This window comes from Felis catus, chromosome D1 (genome assembly GCF_018350175.1).
Source record: "Felis catus isolate Fca126 chromosome D1, F.catus_Fca126_mat1.0, whole genome shotgun sequence".
NCBI lineage: Eukaryota > Metazoa > Chordata > Mammalia > Carnivora > Felidae > Felis > Felis catus.
This window is the reverse complement of record NC_058377.1, coordinates 53,872,300-53,894,770: the sequence shown is the minus strand read 5'-3', so window position 1 is coordinate 53,894,770 and position 22,471 is coordinate 53,872,300. Positions and strand designations below refer to the sequence as shown.

At 36.0% G+C, this 22,471-nt stretch overlaps 1 protein-coding gene across 8 annotated transcripts in view; it reads right to left on the bottom strand.

Moving 5' to 3' along the window:
* The window catches only part of NARS2 (asparaginyl-tRNA synthetase 2, mitochondrial), a 131,219-nt gene that overhangs the window by 53,722 nt on the left and 55,026 nt on the right, over positions 1-22,471 (bottom strand). For 6 of the 8 annotated variants that reach the window (XM_019811745.3, XM_003992682.5, XM_045038076.1 and 3 more), the window contains one exon: positions 19,343-19,437. The exons of the other annotated variants lie outside the window; for them this stretch is intronic. In XM_019811745.3, the coding sequence (XP_019667304.1) occupies positions 19,343-19,437 (95 nt within the window). The remainder of the gene's footprint in view (positions 1-19,342; positions 19,438-22,471) is intronic. 8 annotated transcript variants of the gene reach the window in all.

Here is a 22,471-nt window from a genome sequence, read left to right as displayed (position 1 = left end):
CCAGAGGTCAGTTAAATTTGCACTGTTCAATATGGTGACTACTAGCCACATGTGGCTATTTAACATTTACACTACTTAAAATTAAGTAAAATTAATAAAAATTCAGTCTCTCAAACTGGCCACATTTCAAGTGCTCAACAGCCACATACAGCAGCTAGTGGCTACTGTATTGGACAGTGAAGATACAGAACACTCCCATTGCTGCAGTGAGTCCTACTGTCTAGCACCAAAGTAGACTGCTGAATTCTTAATGAATACAGAAGATAAACAACTGAGAAAAACATGTGCTCAGACAATGGGACATGAGGGAAGGGATCAAAGGAGGCCAGAGTTGCTGGGGCCTACTCATACATGTTTTACTTTACCCACAGCTATTGACCTGTCATGTCAGGTCCCTGTGGCTCTCCTCCCCTGTCTCATATCTGTTGCTTTATAAAAATAATGCCCTGCTTTGTGTTTGGAGCCACAGTTTCCCTCTTCTGATAAAATGGCTGCCTTTCTGAAAGGCACTGATACACAACCTAAGAATTATTCAGTAATCCATATTTCTAGCTTTTATTTAACTTTCCATCTATGTGCATACCTAACTCTGAGAAGCAGGCTTTGACAGGCTATTAAATCATCCCATGGCCAACTATAAGCCATTGCATTTATCATCTTCAAAAGATGAGGAGGAACCAACTATTCTCCAATGATAGTGGTTTCCTGAGAAGGAACATTCAAAACAGATACATGATACAATGAATAGTTCTTCCATCTTTTTATTTGGTTTCACTTATAAATACGTCACTAAATGCCAAAAAGAAACAATGAGTGCTGAATAATACTAAAAATACTTTTAATTATATGGATTATGGTATAATCTACACAAAAGGTAGGGAGACTTTGGATTGAACAATTTGAGCAGGTATCTTCAAATTCTCCTGTCATACTCAATGCTCAATAGCTATATATGAAATACCAGTATTATCCTATCAAACACATATTTTGGCTACAATGGGCATGCTTGTAAATTTTGAGATAATTCTTTAGACAGTAGTCCCCAAAGCACAGTCTTCCCAGACTTCAAATGTTCTCACTGAATCTTGCACTATACTGCTGTGAAGTAGAATCAGGAGGAAAGCACAGAATAATTACCCAGTTGAAGAAACTAAGTAAAAGTCACTAAAAGATGTTACAGAAACAAAAACATTTAGGTTTTTATCTTTATCTTCCAACCTCCATCATGATCCACACACTAAATTTGCCTCTTAAATGTGAAATATGGCTGGCTCAGGTTTTGCATATTCTCCAAATTGTAGAGATTTATGTGACACATGTATATTTATCTGTCCTATGCACCTGTTTCAAGTGGCAAAATATGGGTTTTAATTTTTCAGTGCAGGGGTATACAATAGGAGATAAAGTGGGAACTGACATCAGGAGAAATAAATACGATTATCAACTAACAAATGTGAGTGAGCTTATTTGTTACCAATTTCTACTGGTGAGAGAGAAGCAAAAAACCATGGCTGGCTGAGTGTCTTACTACCAATTTCTTTTCGAGAAGCAAAAATGAAATTTCCTTTTATTTTATAAAAAAGGAAGCAAATCTGTCTTACTAAAGCAAAATACATACAAGTGGTTTCTGTAATTCATGCACATAGTTTATAGGTGATTTAAAATAATTTTTAATAACACCAAAGTTTCTAAATTCATACAAAAAGAAATTCATAACAACAATATGGGATGGTAAAACGAAATTCTGTTAAATGAAATAATGTTACATTAAAATATCTAAACAGATCCAATATATTATTCCAGGTGTGTTAATGTATTTTTTGATGGAAAAAAAATTTTTTTAAGGAGAAAGATTGGTGAAAAAAGTCAAAAGTACAGAAGTAATTCAAGCCTACAGGTCATAGCAACCAACCAAGAAGAAATAGATATAGCAGCCTAGGCCCTAACTATCTTAGCAGCCTAGGCCCTAACTATCTTACAACAATCATTATCTACTATGAAGTCATATTCATTTATTTCTTCATTAAACAAACATTAGGCTACTAACCACTATAAAAGAGAAATAAATCAGGCATGGCCTTTGCCCTCAAGGTTTATATAGACTAGGAGGGGAAATCACAGACCTAAATGTACAAGCTACAATGACAAAATTCCTAAGGAAAAAAATAGAAGAAAATCCTTGTAACCTTTTGAGTAAGATATAAAAATCATGAATCAAATAAGAAAAAAGTGAGTAAGTATGTATCAACAAAATAAAAAAAAACTTTAGTCTTCAAAAGGTACTGTAAAAAGATGGAAATAGCAAGGCACACTGGGAGAAAGTATGTACGATACATACATATGATAAAGGACTAGTATCTAAAGCATATGAATAACTCTTATAACTAAATAATAAAAAGACAAACAACCTAACAAAAATGTGGAAAGGAACTGAAAACACAGTTAACAAAAGAAGATACATAAATGGCCAATAAGCACATGAGAAAAAAAATTTCAACAATATTAGTCATCACAGAAATGCAAATTAAAACTGTAATGAGACATATACTTAGAAGGACTAAAAAAATACTGACAACATCAATTTTTGTCAAACACGTGGATCAAATAGAACTCTCATCTTTTGTTGGTGGGCATATAAAATAATACAAGTACTTCGCAAAACTGTTGGGCAGTTTCTTATAAAATTAATCACACATTTACCATACAATCCAGCAATTCCTAGGTATTTACCCAGAGGAAATGAAAACATGTGCACACATAGACTTGTGCATAAATTTTTATACACAATTAATTAATATATTAATTAATTAATATATTAATTAATTAATTAATTAATATAATTAATTAATTAATATAATATTAATTAATATAAATTAATTATACACAATTTAATTTTTATATAAAGTTTCATTATAATATCCCCAAACTGGAAACTAATGTCCATCAAAAGGTAAGTGAATTAACAAATTGTATATTCATGCAATGGAATAATATTTAGCAATAAAAAGGAACAAACTACTGGATGAATCTCAAAAGCATTATGTTGAGTGAAAGAAGTCAAATACAAAAAAGTAAATACTGTATAATACTATTTATATAAACCTAAACAAATTATATAAATACTATTTATAGGAAATTCTAGAAAAGAAAAATTCAATAAATTTTTTTCAATGTTTATTTATTTTTGAGAGACAAAGAGACAGTACATGAATGGGAGAGGGGCAAAGAGTTAGGGAGACAAAGGATCTGAAGCAGGTTCGAGGATTCAAGCTGTTAGCACAGAGCTCGATGCAGGGCTCAAGCTCACAAGCCGGGAGATCATGACCTGAGCCGAAGTTGGATGCTTAACCAACTGAGCCACCCAGGAATCTTACAGAAAAGGAAAATTCTAGTCTGTGACAACAGAAAGTTGATCAATGGTTGCTTAGAGCCTGGGGCCAGAGAGGGAGACTGCCTGCAGGGGAAGGGAACTGCAGAGGGAAACAGGGGACTTTTATTTTGGTGATAGAAATATTTATTTTTATTACAGTAGTGGTTATAAGGCTTTATTAATTTGTCAAAATTTATTGAACTGTACATTTACAATGGGTGGTTTTCTCGTATATAAAGTATATTCAATAAAGTTGATTGAGAAACAACAATAACAAAAAGCGCTTATTCATGCATTGGCTTAATTACTCAATTGGCCTGTTACTTAAGTTCTAATCACTACACTATAAAAGGTGAAGTGTCAGGCTCCTGGAACCATAGAAGGGGCATAGCAATCATCTACTTCAAAGAACAAGAGATTCCAGAACTCAGTGATGTCTCATTGTCAACATAGCTGACCACAGCTCTTAGGGTAGATTATGACCTGATCTGCTCTCAGAGTTTATTTCTGATTTGGTCTTCAAATTCTGAAAGGTATCTTATTTTTGTGTCCTAATCCCTTCCTTCATTCCAAGGTACTGGTATAGTTTAACCTTCTGACCTGTCTTGTCTTGTGAGTTTTGAATTCTGGCAGACTCACTATTTGTCTCAGTCTTCTGCTTTGCATAAACGCCAGTGCTGTTACTCTTATGAAACTGGCTGCCTGCTATTTTTCCTGGTTACAACACCTTGGCTTCTCTCTTTATAATCACCCTGAGTTCTACAGGTCCCAGATGTCATAACGACCATCATCACAGCACTTACATTTCAGCGTCAAACTGTGATAAACACTGGGCTGCACACAGTATCTAATTCTCACAATAGCTCTGCAAGGTGGCCATTACTATTCATCCTTATAGTTAGGAAGTGGAGGCTCAGATAAACTTACAAAACTAGTATGTATAAAAGGAGAATGCTAATTTGGGGCACGTGGGTGGCTCAGTTGGTTAAGCCATCTGACTTCAGTTCAGGCCATGATCTCATGGTTCGTGGGTTCGAGCCCCACATCGGGCTCTGTGCTAACAGCTCAGAGCCTGGAGCCTACTTCCGATTCTGTGTCTCCTTCTCTCTCTGCCCCTCCCCTGTCTCTCTCTCTCAAAAATAAACAAACATTTAAAAGAAGAAAAAAGTGTTTTTTTTGTTTTGCATTTTTTTTTTTTTTAAAGGAGAATTCTAATTTAAGTTTGACTATATGACAATTTGCTTGGACAAATTCAGCACTTTCTGGTAGGGATAACATTATCTCAGCAGCTACTTCACTCTGTAATAGCACTGGCAACCCTCTATATGTCAATTGACAAGTCTGTCCCATATTTTTAACATTCTCCTTGGTGTCCAACACAGTTACATACCATCTGGGTAAACACTAAAATTATTACCGAATAAATGAGTACCCAGAGTTATTTTTAGGTAGAAGAAAACAAGCTAGGGGGGGAAAAAAAGACAAACGACACAAATTTTCTCTGTTCCCAACCCAACCTAAATTCGACAAACATGTAATAAACAGATTTTTTTCCCCCTTCTCCTAAAAAAGTAATTAAACCCACCAGAGCAAAACAGAATTTGGACAAGATTACACAGTAATTGTAGACAATAAAAATATCAGTTTTGCTCTTTATAGCTCCAATTACCGTCCATAATGCTTAAATTACTACAGATTAATTGATACCTCACTATAGTAACCTGTTAGACAATGCTAACAGGCATTGCATTTTATGCAAAATGAGTTCTGTTTGTATCATTCCTCAAAGGACTGACTGGTAATTTTTTTTAACTCACAGCAAACGTGCTTATTTCAAAGGCATTCAATCCTTTAGATATTTTGCTCAGCCAGACCTGAGATAAAAGAAGAATGGGGCTGATTCTCTGATACACCTGAAGTGGAGAGAAGGAAAATTAGTAACAGCCTTCACAAAGGAATGCAATACTAGAAATAGGTAGAGAAGCCCATGTTTAGACTTGCAAGGTGGTATGCTGATACTGCAGAGTTAATAATGCGTTAGACAAAGGCACTAACTCATCACACAAATAATGTAGAGCCTAACGAGAAATGAAAGTAAATCATTACCACTCAAGCTAATAAAAATGAAGTTCAAATAGTAAATTGAGCACAGATATTTATAGGAGTCCCCCTTCTACTTGCTAGATGGGGTAATGCCCGATTCATGAATCATTTCATAAAGACAATTAGATCTTAAAAAAAAAAAAAACACAGATATTTACATTCACTCCTTCCTGAGACAATCTTAAAATAATAATAAGTTAAAAGGAAGAAAGGGGAAGAGGGTCTTCAGGGGACAAGAGACTTCAACCAATCTTTGGTTGAAGAAACAGTTGTTGAGTGATGACCAACGTGTCAAAGTCTGGAAACCATTACCTAGAATAGAGAGTTAAGTATGCTGCAGAAGACAGGAGGTGAACTGCACACAGAACCTTGGTGAGGCTGGAGATGGGGGAAATGGAGATTCACTGATTGAGTTTACATACAGAACTGTCAGCCCTCTCACACTTCCCACAGAATGGCTGGAAGCCAGATGTCGCCATCAACCAGGGAAGAGTCTTTCTCCAGGGCAGTAGTCCTCAGCATCATCCTCACCTGATAGGTTTGCCATGACACAGATTGCTGGGCCCCACTCCCACTGTTTCTAATCCAGTAGTGGTTGCCAGGGGCTGGGGAGAAGAGGAATGGGTGGTGCCTACTAATGGATAAGTAATGAAACTATAAAAAATATAAAATTAGATAGTGGTAATGGTTGTGAAAGAGGACCCAGCTGTGCTTTAAACTGCCTCTATTTTGACTTCAGACTATACTTTCTAACTGAAGTTCTTTCCAGCTTATCTTTTCATTCAGGCAAAAGACCCAATGGGCAAAGCATCCCGTGATGGGAACCAAAACTACCCCCTTGAGCACTGACTGCCCTGACTTCGGCAAGCCCCCACATGACTGACTCCAAGACAGTGACCGACCTGATCTTTACCGCCCACCTGCACACACTCACCAATCTTTGTCCCACATCTTCCTTATATGAACCTGCCAGTATTTTCAGCACATTGGAGACAGCCTTTGGGATATTAGTCTGCTATTTTCCCAGCATGGTCCTCACTGATATAAATTCCTGTCTTGTTTCACCACCACCTGTCTTTCCGCCTTTGGATTTTGCCAGCAGCAAAGGGCTCAACCTGGTCTGTTTGGGACCTCCAAAGCCATGTGCTCCTGCACCCCCAGGCCCTAATTACAGTTGCACAATTTTGCAAATATAGTAAAAACTACTGAATTATAAATTTTAAAGGGTGAATTTTATGGTAAGTTAGTTATATCTCAATAAAGTTCTTCTTTAAAAAATCATTTACTCATCTGTACACAGGGCTCTAACCAAAGCCCAACAAATAGATTGGAAAACATTTTAAATCATGTCTCCCTTTTGTCTTTCCTATGCTAAACTTATTCAGATTCTTCAACCATTTCTTTAGACCATGATGTCCACATCCCTCTCATCCTGGCTGTTGCCCTAAAGTCAGATAGGATACGAAGTCACAACCTTTTCATACAAAGTTTAATAAAAGATTATAAGTATTTGGAAGTAGATAAGGGAACAGGGCAGAAAAGCTAGACAGTTTACTAGCTTTTCATGATTTGGCTAAATATAATTCATTCAAGGATAGTGTATTACACAAGACATTAAAGTACCAAAAGACATTCCAAAACCAAATACAGATAACATGTACTGGGGTAACTAAAAGTCTGTATACCAAAAATGCTCTAAAGTTGTATTAACTAGATTCCTATTGTTCCAAGAACAGAAAAGCAATAGAATCCAAACTAAATATAACAGCCAGGGGTCATTAAATATAAATGACATTTTAAAATGCACTCTCATGTAATCATTCCACTGATAAGGTTACTTCTAAATTCAATTCGACCTAGACAAGGTTGAAATTCCCTTGCCATATGCTGTTCTTGCCTCAGGACAGTCTTTTGTATATATAACAGTTACCATGCTGTGAGTTTTTTACTTAATGCCTATCATGCTCATTCGATTGTACAGGGTCATGAAGGTTGGGATCCTATCTGTTGTGTTCATCTCTGTATCCCAGCACCTAACCTAGTGTTTGGTACACAGCTGACTCTCAACAAATGTTCAGTCAAGCTGAGATTGATTTTTGAGCTCTGAATCAGGCAAATGATAGCAAAAGAAATTATGAAGACAAAGAGGAACATGATACAGTTTGAGGAATTTGTGGGCTAATTGGGAGATAAGCATATAAGCAGGTAATTACAAGTTTTTTATAAATAGGATTGAGAGAAATCCTTTCCAACAGGTATTAAAGTCTTGCTTCTGTATTAATAATGTTACAAAATTAAACAGTCCCTAAATCCAAAAGCTCAGAGTCTAATCAACAGAGAAAAAAATCAGTGATTCCAGTGTTATAAAACAGAATAAAGCAACATGGATGTACAAAAGAAGCACACTTAAACAAGTAAGATGTGGGGGTGGGAGTGGGGATCCTGGGAGAGACTTTTTTTTAAGTTAAAAAAATTTTTTTAATATCTACTTATTTTTGAGAGAGAGCGCAAGTGGGGAGGTACAGAGAGACAGGGAGACACAGAATTCGAAGCAGGCTCCAGGCTCCAACCTGTCAGCATAGAGCCCGTCACGAGGCTTGAACCCACAAACCATGAGATCATGACCTGAGCTGAAGTCGGATGCTTAACTCACTAAGCCACCCAGGTGTCCCTGGGAGAGATCATTTTTAAGCTGAGTTTAGATGGGATAGGCTGGGGTTAGCTAGACAAAGGCATGGGGACATTCCAGGCAGAATAACAACAAAGGCACAGAAACACCTGTATATTAAACAGGATGTGATTAGACAGTTAAAAGCAGTTTAGGATAGCTGAAGCAAAACGAAGTACATGCAAATGACTGAAAAGATGCAATGGGTGTTGAAAAAGAAAAGTTGGGGATGATATTAACACAGCTACTGGAAAGATTAACACAAACTGGAAAGAAGGTAGTACCATTTCCTGGCATCGGGAATTCAGAAGGAAAAAACAGAATGAGGAAATAAGATGATGGATTTAGTTTTGAACATGTTGAGATGGTTAAACCATAGCCAACTGGAGGAGACAACTGGTATTTCACAGGTGGGAACCGAGCAGAGATTTCACATTTGAGATATGAATTTCACAACACCATTCTTTGACCATTACCTCATAATTGTGCAGATTTTAACCCTACCTAGCACTTCCATACCAATGATTCTTCATTGAGACCTCCAATTCTTTAAATCCACCACTTTTTCCATCATCACCCACCACCCCGACTTCCTCACTCCTTCTTGATCATGACCTTCCGTACCTATCTACTTCCATCAATCTCATTTGGCAATACCCAAACCCTGGTTAACCCAAATATTCACAATCTCTGTACTGCACCCAAACTAAATATTCCTACTAAAAATGAAAAGCCTCTGCACTTACTGCTCAATTTGCCTGAAATGCTCATCCGCTAGCTATACTGTACAAATGAAGACATTGGTAAGGAGACAATGAAGTTCCTGAGTCTTTTATACAAATAGTCTGTGAATTCATATTTCTACCAAAAGTTATTTTTTTTTCCTTTTTAAAGTTTATTTATTTTGAAGAGAGAGAGAGAGAGAGAGAGAATGCAAGCAGGGGAGAAGGACGGGGGTGGGGGGGACTCCCAAGCAGGCTCTGCACTGTCAGACCCTGACATGGCGCTTGATCTCACAAATAGTGAGATTATGACCTAAGCCAAAATTAAGAGTCGGACACTTAACTGACTGAGCCATCCAGGCGCCCCAAAATAGTTAATTTTTAACATACATAATACACTAAAAAGAAATCTCTTTGCTTTAAGGTCCCATTATCATATCAAGAGAATAGCATAAAGAACCATCATTATTCATTATTCCTATTTCATTATTCATGAAATTAGCTAATTAAAGATCTCAAAGTTTCATGGTGATATCTTTTCCATGAAATAGAGTAAAAGAAGTGATTAATATATATTTAACTCTGGTGTGGGCTTGATTTTATAGCAGAAACTATACAGATAAATTTGGAAGAATGAGAATTCAATTTACCAATACTTACTAAATATCTACTAATTTTAGTAGTAAACATAAATATTTAGGATGTTTATAATCTGAGGTAAACATGAAAAGAACTAAAAACTGGCTAAATGTTAAGAGGAACTTTTTTCCTTTAGAACATGAGATAGGTGAGTACTGTAAGAAAAAAGAGAAAAATAATATTTGAGAAAAGCAGGGAAGGACTCAAGGAGAAAGTCTGCTTTCAGTTGAGCTGTGGAGAAATGAGATATGGAAAAAAAGCAGTCTACTGCTACAGGGAGGGGCATTAGAAACAGGCATGAGCAAAAACATATAGAATGAATAATAGCTATAATCAAAAAACTCTTGAAAATCAAAGAGGTATAAATTAACAAAGTTCAGATAATCATCTAAGCATCAAGTGGATGAGGAATGAGAAAGTTATATGGGATGGGAAGACAGTTTCACACTCAATTATAAAGGATACCTCTGTAACTCAGGTTCACATGTTGACATCCTTACCACAGCCACTTAACAGGATGAGTACATCCTGAGTATGAATGTTTCATGGCTTGTGAGCTCAGCATGTGAACTGATGAGATGACCCACGGGAGTGAGTTTAAGATTGCTCATACCAATCACAAAGCAAACAATCAAACTAGAATAAAATCAACTTGAAGTGTAAGCTGATTCCTCCTTGTCCCCACAATGGAAACAGCTGATTTTTTCTCATTAAAAAAGTAATAAATACTAGTTTTTTGGATCTGAATAAAAGACAAACTTAAAGAAGAAAATAAAAATTAGCAGAGATGGCCACTGCTTATTAGTTGAACACTGATGTGTATTTTTCCTGCACACACATGCATACATGTTATAAAAACCTGGAATCACATTCTACTTTCTGTTTCATAACCATTTTCCCCCTTTTAACAACATGGTGTAAAGCTTTATCATCAGTTTTAAAAGCTGTACAGTAATCCATTGTTTGGATGATTCATAATTAATTTTACCCTCAGTTCATTGCCAAGGTCCATTATATCCAGTTTTAATTTTTAAGTTTCTTTGTTGAGCAATGTGTTGTTATTTTGAAAGAGGAAGTTTTTTTAATTTTTTTTAAATGTTTATTTTTGAGAGAGAGAGAGAGAGAGAGAGAGAGAGAGAGAGAGAGAGAGAGAGAGAGTTCAAGCCAGGGAGGGGCAGAGAGAGGGAGACACAGAATTTGAAGCAGGCTCCAGGCTCAGAGCCCGACACGGGGCTCGAACCCACGAACTGTGAGATCATGACCTGAGCCGAAGTCGGACGCTTAACCGACTGAGCCGCCCAGGCGCCCCAAAAGAGGAAGAATTTTTAAAGAAAATTTTAATTCCAGTAGAGTTAACATACAATGTTATATTAGTTTCAGGTGTACAATATCGTGATTCAACAGTTCCATCCATTACTCAGTGCTCATCAAAATAAGTGTACTCTTAATCCCCATCCCCTATTTCACCCACCCTCCCACCCACCACCCCTCTGATAACCATCAGTTTGTTCTCTACAGCTAGGAGTCTGCTGTTGAGCCGTTTTAACTATTTCTTAAATTAGCACTTCATGATTTATACTTTCTTAAAAGTTATATTAGTTTCCTAAGGTGGTCATAACAAATTACCACAAACTGCTAGGCGTAAAAGCATACACATTTATTCTCTCACAGTTATAAATGCTAGAAATCTGAAATCGAAGTGTTGGCAGAGCCATGCTCCTTGTAAGGTTCTAAGGAGGAACTTTCCTAGTTTCTGGTGCCTCTCAGCAATCTTTAGTATGCATTCCTCAGCATCACTCCTATCTCTGCTTCTGTCTTCACATGGTCTTCTGACTATCTCCTCCATGTCTCTGAATCCAAACACCCTTATTTCTTTTGAAAGATAAGAGTCAGTGAATTTAGGCCCACCCTAATCCACTATTTTAATTTGATTCTATCTGCAAAGATCTTTTTTCAAAATCAGGCTGTATTCAAGGGATTTCTTTTTGGGGTACATTAATTCAAGCCACTACAGATGTCATCCAAAAGACAGAGACATTTGTACTACTTTGTTCAAATAGAATAAAACTAACTGAATCCTTTCATGAATCTAAGATGCATATAGGGTTTAGTGATCTTATTTTCCCTATATATTTAAAACATTTTGCTATTTCATCATCCTATAAATTATTTCATCATTACTCATCAATTACTCCTAATTAGGTTAAAAAAGAGTAAAATATTGAAAATAGAAGAATGGTGGGTGCCTATGACAGACACATAGTGGATAAGAGGAAGATACAGAATGAGATAAATCAACACCATTATATCATCCTCAGTTTTCTTACCGCAGTACACACAGAATTGTGTCATCTGTAAGAAAAGCCTGGAGACAGTACTGTTAAAGTCTTTTTGTAGTTTTCAGAGAACACAGTTGAGAATTGAGATCTTTTATTCTTCACTCACAATGACAAAGAGAAGAAAAATGATAAAGATGCTTCATAAATATTAGGCAAACCAGGAAATGAATGCAAAGAGACAGATAGTAACAAGCTAGTCTCTAGTAATAATGGTAAAATTGGTTGTATATAAGTGAAATCTCAGACAATGAGCCTACACAGATAACGATATCCTAAATGAATTTTCTCAAACCCAAGAACTGATAAGGGAACAATACATTTTTAAGGGCAAAAAGGAAACATGATATTTTTATCCAATTAGTTATTCTACAGTTACGACTTCATCACGCAATGATATGCAACAAGAACTTGGATCATACCATTCTGCTGAAAGGGTATGCAACAATATTGTTTCATCATTTGTGCATAAGAATTTACTTGATATGGTTAATAAATGAACAAAGGCTGAAGGCAAGGATGTATACAAAGGTGTTTGGAGGAAATAATATGTAGAAATAAAAGAAGTTAAGTGATTTGATAATTGGTGTTTACGAATCTAAAAACAAAAATATTTTGCAATTATGGATCAAAATAGATGGCCACACTTTCTTCAACAAGATTATGAGCTATCCTGTTTTCAAAAGTATTACTTTTTGATGATGAGAGTGCAAGAACCAGAAGTAACAATAAGCTAGACATTATTAAAGAAGTATTTGAAATCGAGAATCTATATTAAGTATAGATATATTTCTGGCTCATGCCATGGCAGTCAATAAATAGCTACATTCAAAGTGCTGTGTCTAGATGGGGTATTTTTAAAACCCAGGAAAGTGGGAATAAAAATTGAGGTTTGCTACCATCATCAAGACAATGAAAAACAACCCCAAGAATCGGAAAAAAAAAATTTGTAAATCATATATCTGATAAGGGACTTATATCCAGAGTATATAAAGAACTCTCACAACTAAATAATAAAAGACAACCAAACCAAAAAAAAAAAAAAAAAATGAACCAAAGACTTAAATAGACATTCTTCCACAGAAGATACCCAAATGGTCAACAGGCACACTCACCATCAGTAGTCATTAGGGACATGAAAATCAAAACCATAATAAGATGCCATTTTGGCACAATAAAAAAGACATACAGTACACGTTGACAAGCATGTAATGCAGGCACTGTGGAAAACAGCCTAGCAGTTCCTCACAGTTCCTACCATGTGACACACAGGTTCCATTTCTAAGTACCTATCAAGAGAAATGGTCACACAAATATTTGCACTCAAATATTCACTATTCGCTATCACTATATTCGCTCTTACTAATAATAGCCAAAAAGTAGAAATAACCCAAATGCCCATTATTACCTGCTGAATGTATAAACAACTATAGTATACTCATATATGTTATTTGGCAATAAAATCAAATGAAATACTACTACATGCTGCAATGTGTACAGACACTGAAAATATTATGCAAAGTGGAACAAAATATGATATACTATGTATTTCATTTGTATGAGATATCCAGAATGGGCAAATGCACAGACACATAAAGTAGACAAGTGGTTGCACGGAGTGGGAGGGAGGATAGAGGGTAAGTGCTAATGGGAAAAAGTTTCTTTTTGGATGACAAAAATATTCTTAAATTAGATTATGGTGATATTTGAACTGTGAAAATACACTAAAACCCATTGAATTGTATCCTTTAAATTGATAAATTTTATGGTAAGTAAGTTATCTCTCAATAAATCAGTCTGTAAAAATTTGGGTTTGCTATGTTTAAATGCTTATTAAAATTCTAATAAAGTTGATTTTCACTCTTTATTTTTGCTTCTGAAAATTATTCAGAAGATGGCTTAAAAATATTTATTAAAAATAAGGTGAATTATCCCCAGATGGTAAAAGGTGATGACTATTTTCTTGGTACAGTGAGGGTTAATCAAGCTTCCTAAATGGATATTTAGATTATTAGTAATTTTCCCTAGAGTAAATAAAGTTGCTTTCAACATTTTTGTTTATATATCTTTACAAAGTTGTAAGATCATTCTCTTAAGAAAAATTCCTAGACATGAAATCCTTGGTAAAAGGTATTTCTATAGAGAGGCTCTACCAATTTATATTTCCAACAGCAATGTTCAAGAGGAAAACATGTTTTATCCTGAAATATGCTTGCCTTCATAGCTTACTAAAAAAATACATAATAAGGAAAAAACACCTGTTAACAAAACACCAAAAGCAAAAAGCAAAAGCAAAACAAAACCAACAAAGAAAGAAAAACAGTAATGATCAGGGGTGCCTGGCTCAGATGATGATCTTGTGGTCTGTGAGTTCAAGCCCCACATCCAGCTCTGTGCTGACAGCTCAGAGCCTGTAGCCTACTTCAGATTCTGTGTCTCCCTCTCTCTGCTCCTCCCCTGCTCACACATTCTCTCTCTCTCTCAAGAACATTAAAAAATAAAAATAAAAATAAAATAAAATAAAATAAAATAAAATAAAATAAATAAAATAAAATAAAAAACCAATAATAATCAAAAGCTGTTTCAAATACATGAGGTTGAATATTTTCCTTATTCTGGCTTTAACTGACAAGAAATGTAAATTTTTATTACATGACATATCTGAACATAGGTTTTGCAATTTAGTATTCCTAATTTTCTCAGAATAAATATGTCATGTATAAGTTATATTTAGAGGCAGAATATGATAAAAACACTTAGCTTTCTCTTATTTAAAAAATGTGTTTATAGCTGTGTCTACTGAGGGTGTAGAAGCAATAATCCCCCTAGAGCAGCAAGATACCCAGTGACTGAGTCTTGGTTTCTAAAATAACACTTTCCAGTAAAAGGAACCAAGTCTCTGAAGAAATGGCTGATTCTGGGTCTGGGTAGGGAAAATTAAAAACCTAGGATAAATGCCAAAACTTGGGAGCAACCAAGGTATCCCTCGGCAGGTAAATGGATAAACTATGGTCCATCCAGATTAACAGAATATTATTCAGCACTAAAAAGAAATGAGCTATCCAGACCTGGAGGAACCTTGAATGTATACGACACTAAGTGAAAGAAACCAATCTTAAAAGGCTACTTACTCTACGATTCCAACTATAGGACATTCTGAAAAAGGCAAAACTCTGGAGGCAGTAAAAAGAACAGTGGTTGCCAGGGATTAAGAGGGAGGGAGTGATGAATAGGAAGAGCACATTTAGGTCCTTGATCCATTTTGAGTTTATTTTTTGTGAATGGTGTAAGAAAGTGGTCTCGTTTCATTCTTCTGCATGTTGCTGTCCAGTTCTCTCAGCACCATTTGCTAAAGAGACTGTCTTTTTTCCATTGGATACTCCTTCCTGCTTTGTCAACGATTAGTTGGCCATACATTTGTAGGTCCAATTCTGGGTTCTCTATTCTATTCCACTGGTCTATGTGTCTGTTTTTGTGCCAATACCATACTGTCTTGATGATTACGGCTTTGTAGCAGAGGCTGAAGTCTGGGATTGTGATGCCTCCTGCTTTGGTTTTCTTTTTCAGTATTAAAAATAGAACTACCTTACGACTCAGCAATAGCACTACTAGGAATTTACCCAAAGGATACGGGAGTGCTGATGTACAGGGGCACATGCCACAATGTTTATAGCAGCGCTTTCAACAATAGCCAAATTATGGAAACAGCCTAAATGTCTATCAACTGATGAATGGATAAAGAAGATGTGGTTTATATCTACAGTGGAATACTACTTGGCAAAAATGAGAAAGAATGAAATCATACCATTTGCAGCAACTGGAAGGTATTATGTTAAGTGAAATAAGTCAGTCAGAGAAAGACAGATATCATATGTGTTCACTCACATGTGGAACTTGAGAAACTTGACAGAAGACCATGGGGGAAGGGAAGGAGAAAAAAAATAGTTACAAACAGAGAGGGAAGGAGGCAAACCATAAGAGACTCTTAAATAGAGAACAAACCGAGGGCGAATGAGGGGTTGGGGGAGAGGGGAAAATGGGTGATGGGCATTCAAGAGGGCACTTGTTGGGATGGGCACTGGGTGTTGTATGTAAGCAATGAACCATAGGAATCTACCCCCAAGCCCCCCAAAACCGCCCCCAAAACACTGTACACACTGTATGTTAGCCAATTTGACAATAAATTATATTTTTAAAAAATCTAAAAAAATAAAATCACCTTTTTGCACCAAAAAAAAAAGGGAGGGGGAAGAGCACAGAGGACTTTTAGGATAGTGAAACTATTCTAAATGATACTATAATGGCAGATATATGCCATTATTACACATTTGTCCAAAACAATAGAATGTACACCACCAAAAGTGAATCCTAATGTAAACTACAAACTTAAGAGTATTAATAATGTGTCTGTGTAGGTTCACTGATCTAAATAAATAAATAAATAAATAAATAAATAAATAAATAAATAAGGGGTATCTTATAGTACCAGAGAATAAGGAAGTACTCAAAAAACAAAATGATAGGGGCATGCCAAAAGGATATGAGAGTTGATGTGAATGAGTTGCCAACAGCTAAAACTACAACAGTTTGAACAACAAAATACGTAACAGAACTAGAGTATAACCCAACCTATAAAATAAATACATGAGTCCTCCTGATATAAGTGAGTACAAAAATCACTAAGAGGGAAGTGGTAACAAATGTATCCATACAGAAGAATTCCAAATACCCTACCTTCCAGGAGGTGATGCTTAATTCCATCTCCTACCTCCCTAGAGTGAGGGTGGGCTAGACCTGGTGACTTACTTTCAAAGAACAAAGAAAGGGAAAAATAGTATATTTTCAGTGGAGAAACCCAAGAGACACTATTTTAGCCAAGTAATAAGGGTTAATAATATTAATATTAATAAAGGTTAACATGGATGTCACATACCCCCTGATATCAGATCACTTCACCTCTATAGTACTCTTTCCAAAAACCCATATAACCCCAGTTTAAATATGAGAAAAACATCAGACAAATCCAGACTGGGATACATTCTACAAGTCATGAAAAAGAAAAAAAGACTGACGAATTGATACAGACTAGAAGAGACTGGGGAGGCATGACAAACTGGATCCTGGAAGAAGAAGGCACTGCTGGAAAACATGAAATCCAAATAAAGTCTGGAGTGCAGTTAATAGTAATGTATTAACATTGGGTTCTTAGTTTTGTCGGCTGTATCATGGCAATGTACAATAGTAAGAATGGGGGAAACTGGGCAAGAGGTATAAAAAAGTCTGCACTATCTGTGCAACTTTTATATATTTAAAAATTGCTCAAAATTAGAAAGTTTATTAAAAACAACAACAAAATTAAACTTTAATATGGAGCCATAAAACCACTAAACCAATATAGATATTTTTTTGAAAAATGTTGACGTTCCAAATTTAACTACCATTTACTCCATTTTGAAAGTCCGCTAAATAGGGGTGCCTGGGTGCTCAGTCAGTTGAGCATCCGACTTCGGCTCAGGGCATGATCAGGTTTGTGAGTTTGAGCCCCGCATCAGGCTCACTGCTGTCAGCACTGAGCCTGCTTCAGATCCTCTGACCCCCAATCTCTCCCTGCTCACACTCTCTCTCTCTCAAAAACAAAACAAAATTTGAAAGTCTGCTGAATAAAATGAAAGAAAAAGCAGAGGGAAGAGTAACAATTTTTCATTGGAGATTAAATCAGGCATTAATCTGAAACATGAGGTACTGCATATTAATAGTCCTAGAACTATGCATATTCAACTAGATACATTTGACTGACTTATTAGAAATACTTCAAAACACATTAAACAATACTGAACCTCCTCTTTTGCCAATTTAATCTTCTGTCAGGTTTCGCTGTACATTGTGTTCTATGGTTTGTTTCACGTTACTGAGAAAGAGGGAACATATTTAATCCACTAGTTGGTATTATAATGGCAAACACTTGGTAAATTTATATCTTTCACATATTAGGACATTTCTGAGGGGAAGGTACTTTGCCATTAACTTTATAGATAAAAAAAAAAAAAGAAAACCAAAAAATTAAGAAAGATTATGCAAAAAACTTGGATGTAAGGCCAAAAGGTAAATAGTGTGTCCTTTCAATGGACTATGAGGACACAGTCCCATTCAAATGTTATTTAATTGCTTATCAGAAAGTACTCTGCTCTATTATTCTATATGCTATTGAATTAAATACCCCAGATTAAGTAAATTTAAATGTTAACTTGTAGATTTTTGTCTAGTAGAGCTGCAAATCATTTCTGTCAGGTAGAAGAGAAAATTCCAAATTAAAGAAATGGTGTCTAGGACATTATTAACCAGTTTGTAACTACCCTAGTAATCTTATTCTAAAATTCCTTTCTTAAATTGCCTATGAATACACAGCTCTTCAAATGCTCTCTGAACTAGTCTTACTCCTTTACTTGTTCCCTCAGTAATTAATGAATTGAATAAAATATTTGATACATGTTCAGTTTATATTTGTATGAGGCATGATTTTAATTAAAAAAAAAATTTTTTTTTAACGTTTACTTATTTTTGAGACAGAGACAGAGCATGAACGGGGGAGGGTCAGAGAGAGGGAGACACAGAATCTGAAACAGGCTCCAGGCTCTGAGCTGTCAGCACAGAGCCCGACGTGGGGCTCAAACTCACGGACCGCGAGATCATGACCTGAGTTGAAGTCGACCGCTTAACCGACCGAGCCACCCAGGCGCCCCTTTAATTTTTTAAAATTATGCTTTGAAAGGCATACGGAATTTTCCATGACATGCCTAACATGACCTTTTCCACACACAGCTCTGCAAATCCTACACTCTCACAGGGCTATTACAATAATAGGTTTTCTGCACAGTATTCTGATAGTCTTGTTAATTATCTGGTTCTTAGACTTATCAAATAACAATTTCTGTCTCAAAGATAAATCAGAAAAAAGAATCTAAGTGAAGTATATGTTATTTTCAAGACCATGTGATCTGACTTCCAAGACTTTCTGATTTGTCATATGTCGCTCCTGATGGTTCTGTGGGTTAATTTTCTATATTTAAGCCAATTACTTAAAATTTTTTTTTCTTCCATCTGTTCCAGGTACTACTTTTTTTGTTTTTGTTTTTTTTAAATGAAAGGGGCTAATACCTGGCTCTGATGTGAACTAAAACTGCCTTTACTTTCATAAACATGATTAAGTACACGTAAATTGTGAGATTTATGCAAAAAAAAAAAAAAAAATTAGAAAGAAAAAAATCACAACTTCATCTTTCCAGTATTATATTTTTCACTAAAACCAGAAGTCTAGACTACTGTATTTTTGGAAGAAACCTGGTTATTGTGAAATCTAAATGTACTCTGGTGAATTCAAGTGGACTAATTATAAACACTAATTTAAATTTTTAGGTTTTAGCATTGGGAAGAAAAGCAATATTTCACTCTTACACAACCCATAATCAGTAGTCTATTAAAGCAAAAGAGAAAGAAAATTCTGTACCCTGACATCACTTCTAGGTGAAGTTGTCCCGAAACAGTTAAGAAAGCAGGAACATTGAAGAAATTCTCCTCAGGCACCTTAATTTTACTTGAAGGCTGCAAATGAAAAACACGAACCACAAAAAGCTATGAGATGTTTTGTTCTTCTTTTTGCATTCACATACATGCCACAACTAAAAATTACAATGCAATTAAACATATGTGAGGACAAGTCATTTTCTTAAAAATGGAGGCAGTTCTGGGGCGCCTGGGTGGCGCAGTCGGTTAAGCGTCCGACTTCAGCCAGGTCACGATCTCGCGGTCCGTGAGTTCGAGGCCCGCGTCGGGCTTTGGGCTGATGGCTCAGAGCCTGGAGCCTGTTTCCGATTCTGTGTCTCCCTCTCTCTCTGCCCCTCCCCCGTTCATGCTCTGTCTCTCTCTGTCCCCAAAATAAATAAACGTTGAAAAAAAAAATTAAAAAAAAAAAAGATTTAAAAATGGAGGCAGTTCTCAGTATATTCTTAAAAGAGAAGATGCCTACTTGGAAAGTGCTAAGGTTAAGGAAGTTTGCTCTGTATTTTCAAAATGTACAACAACCAAAGGGCAAAGTACTTTTGTCACAAAATACATTTCTGCATAAAAAGTATTTCTGATTGATGGGGCGCCTGGGTGGCTCAGTCAGTTAAGCGCCCGACTTCAGCTCAGGCCATGATCTCGCAGTCCGTGAGTTTGAGCCCCGTGCTGGGCTCTGTGCTGACAGCTCAGAGCCTGGAGCCTGTTTCAGATTCTGTGTCTCCCTCTCTCTCTGACCTTCCCCCATTCATGCTCTGTCTCTCTCTGTCTCAAAAATAAATAAACATTAAAAAAAAAAAAAGTATTTCTGATTGAGAGACAAGCCAAAGTAAGAGATTATGAATTAAAATTTTTAAATGTGAAGAATTATATAATCTCTTAAAATTCTGACCTATGCTTGAGATTTGATTTTCTCAAGGGAATAGCCTCCAGAACATGTGTTGTCCTATTATTAAATTTTATTAATAATGCTTTTAATGCAGATTTTTATAAACACATTATAAACTTTTATATACATTATTTCACTTAATTTCCACCATAACTCAGAGGTAAGAAGAGCAGAACCCTATCTTTAAAAGATATTGGGAGCAACTGGGGCACCTGGGTAGCTCAGGTTTAGGTTAAGCATCCAATTCTTGGTTTTGGCTCAGGTCACGATCTTGTGGTTTCGTGGGTTCGAGCCCCACGTAGGGCTCAGTGATGACAGGGTGGAGCTTGCTTGGGCTTCTCTCTTGCTCTCTCTCTCTCTCTCTCTCTCTCTCTTGCTCTCTCTCTCTCTCTCTCTCTCTCTGCTCCCCCCAGCTTGTACTGTCTCTGTCTCTCTCAAAATAAATAAATAAACTTTAAAAAAAATATTTAAAAGATTGGGAGTAATTAGATTTAAAGATCTTTACAAATTTACAAAAGAGGGTGCTCATTCTATTTGAAACAGGTAGGAAACAAGCCAGGCAACATTTATAACAAGCTAAAAAATTATCTGAAGGTCAACACAATTTAAATAGTATAAATTTAAGAAAGCTTCTGGATCCAGATATGACTATTATACTCACTTTTTTGGAAGAAAATTAATTTACTTATGCTTGTACCTCAAATTGTGCATTTGTTTGAAAGTGTTTTGGTGTAACAGTGCAGTTACTATAGCAATAAAGCCTATTTTATTTTGTTTACTTATATTTTGAGAGAGTGTGTGCAAGCAGGGAAGGGGCAGAGAGAGAATCCCCCAAGGCAGGCTCCATGTTCAGTGTGGAGCCCCACGACCACAGGATCACCTAACTGAGCCACCCAGGTGCCTGAAAAAAGCCAATTTTAAATACACAATAGAGAATGTGAAACTCCTTTTAAGAGACTTAGTATCAAATACTGAATTACAGAAATACATGAAACAAAGGCCTCTTAGGGCACGTGGGGGGCTCAGTTCGCTCAGCATCTGACTCTTGATCTTGACTCTGGTCTTGATCTCATGGTCAGGAGTTTGGGCTCTGTGCTGGGCATGAAGCCTACTTTAAAAAAAAAATGAAAGAAAGAGAAATGAAGGCATCTTATTTAATTCCACTGGTTCTAAAAATATTGCATATCATATATAGGCATATATGTATATGAATGAGAAATCTAGTGTAAAAATTACCAATTAAAATCATTCATTTATTTTGTAATTGCTGGTTATTTTTCAAACTTACTTTGAAACGTCCTATCACTGCTTTTTATTTTTTTTAATGTTTATTTATTTAGAGAGGTGGGGCGGGGGGAGAGGGACAGACAGAGAGAGGGAGAGAGAATCCTAAGCAGACTGTTCTGTCAGCATGGAGCCCAAACCCATGAACTGGGAGATCACGACCTGTGCTGAAAAGAAGAGTTGGGCGTTTACCCAAGTGAGCCACCCGGCACTCCCTATCACTGCTTTTTAAAAATCCATCTCTGAATCCCATATTCACTGAAAGGACGTTGTTTCCAGGGACTTAAGTACTCAATACTAACATATTTGCCCTGACATGTGTTAGGATTTCAAATAAAAAAATATATTTCCTCACTCTTTACAAAGCAATTATGATTCAAATAAGGTCCAGCATATTTATAAGAATATTATACTTTCTCCTTTCTTTCACCTCTTTAGTCTATAATTTGTATTGATGTTTTACCTCAACTCCTCCTTAAGTGATTTCTCTCATTTCCTGTACATATAAAAAGTTTAGTTTTTATGACTACATTTTAGTCTTTCACTTATTAGCATTTGAACAAAAAGGAATCTGGTCGTCTTACATCTCTTTAATCCAACTTATTTAAATAGGTAAAACATGTCACTACTTCATTATGTCTTCCAATATCATATGTACTCACATACTGAAATTCATACTATGCTTTAAAAATTACTTCCTTTTATTTCTCCTATACACTACAGTTTATACGTTACATTGAGTTTTTTTTTAATTTTTTTTAATGTTTATTTATTTTTGAGACAGAGACAGAGTGTGAACAGGGGGGAGCAGAGAGAGCGGGAGACACAGAATCTGAAACAGGCTCCAGGCTCTGAGCTGTCAGCACAGAGCCTGAAGTGGGGCTGGAACCCACGAACCGTGAGATC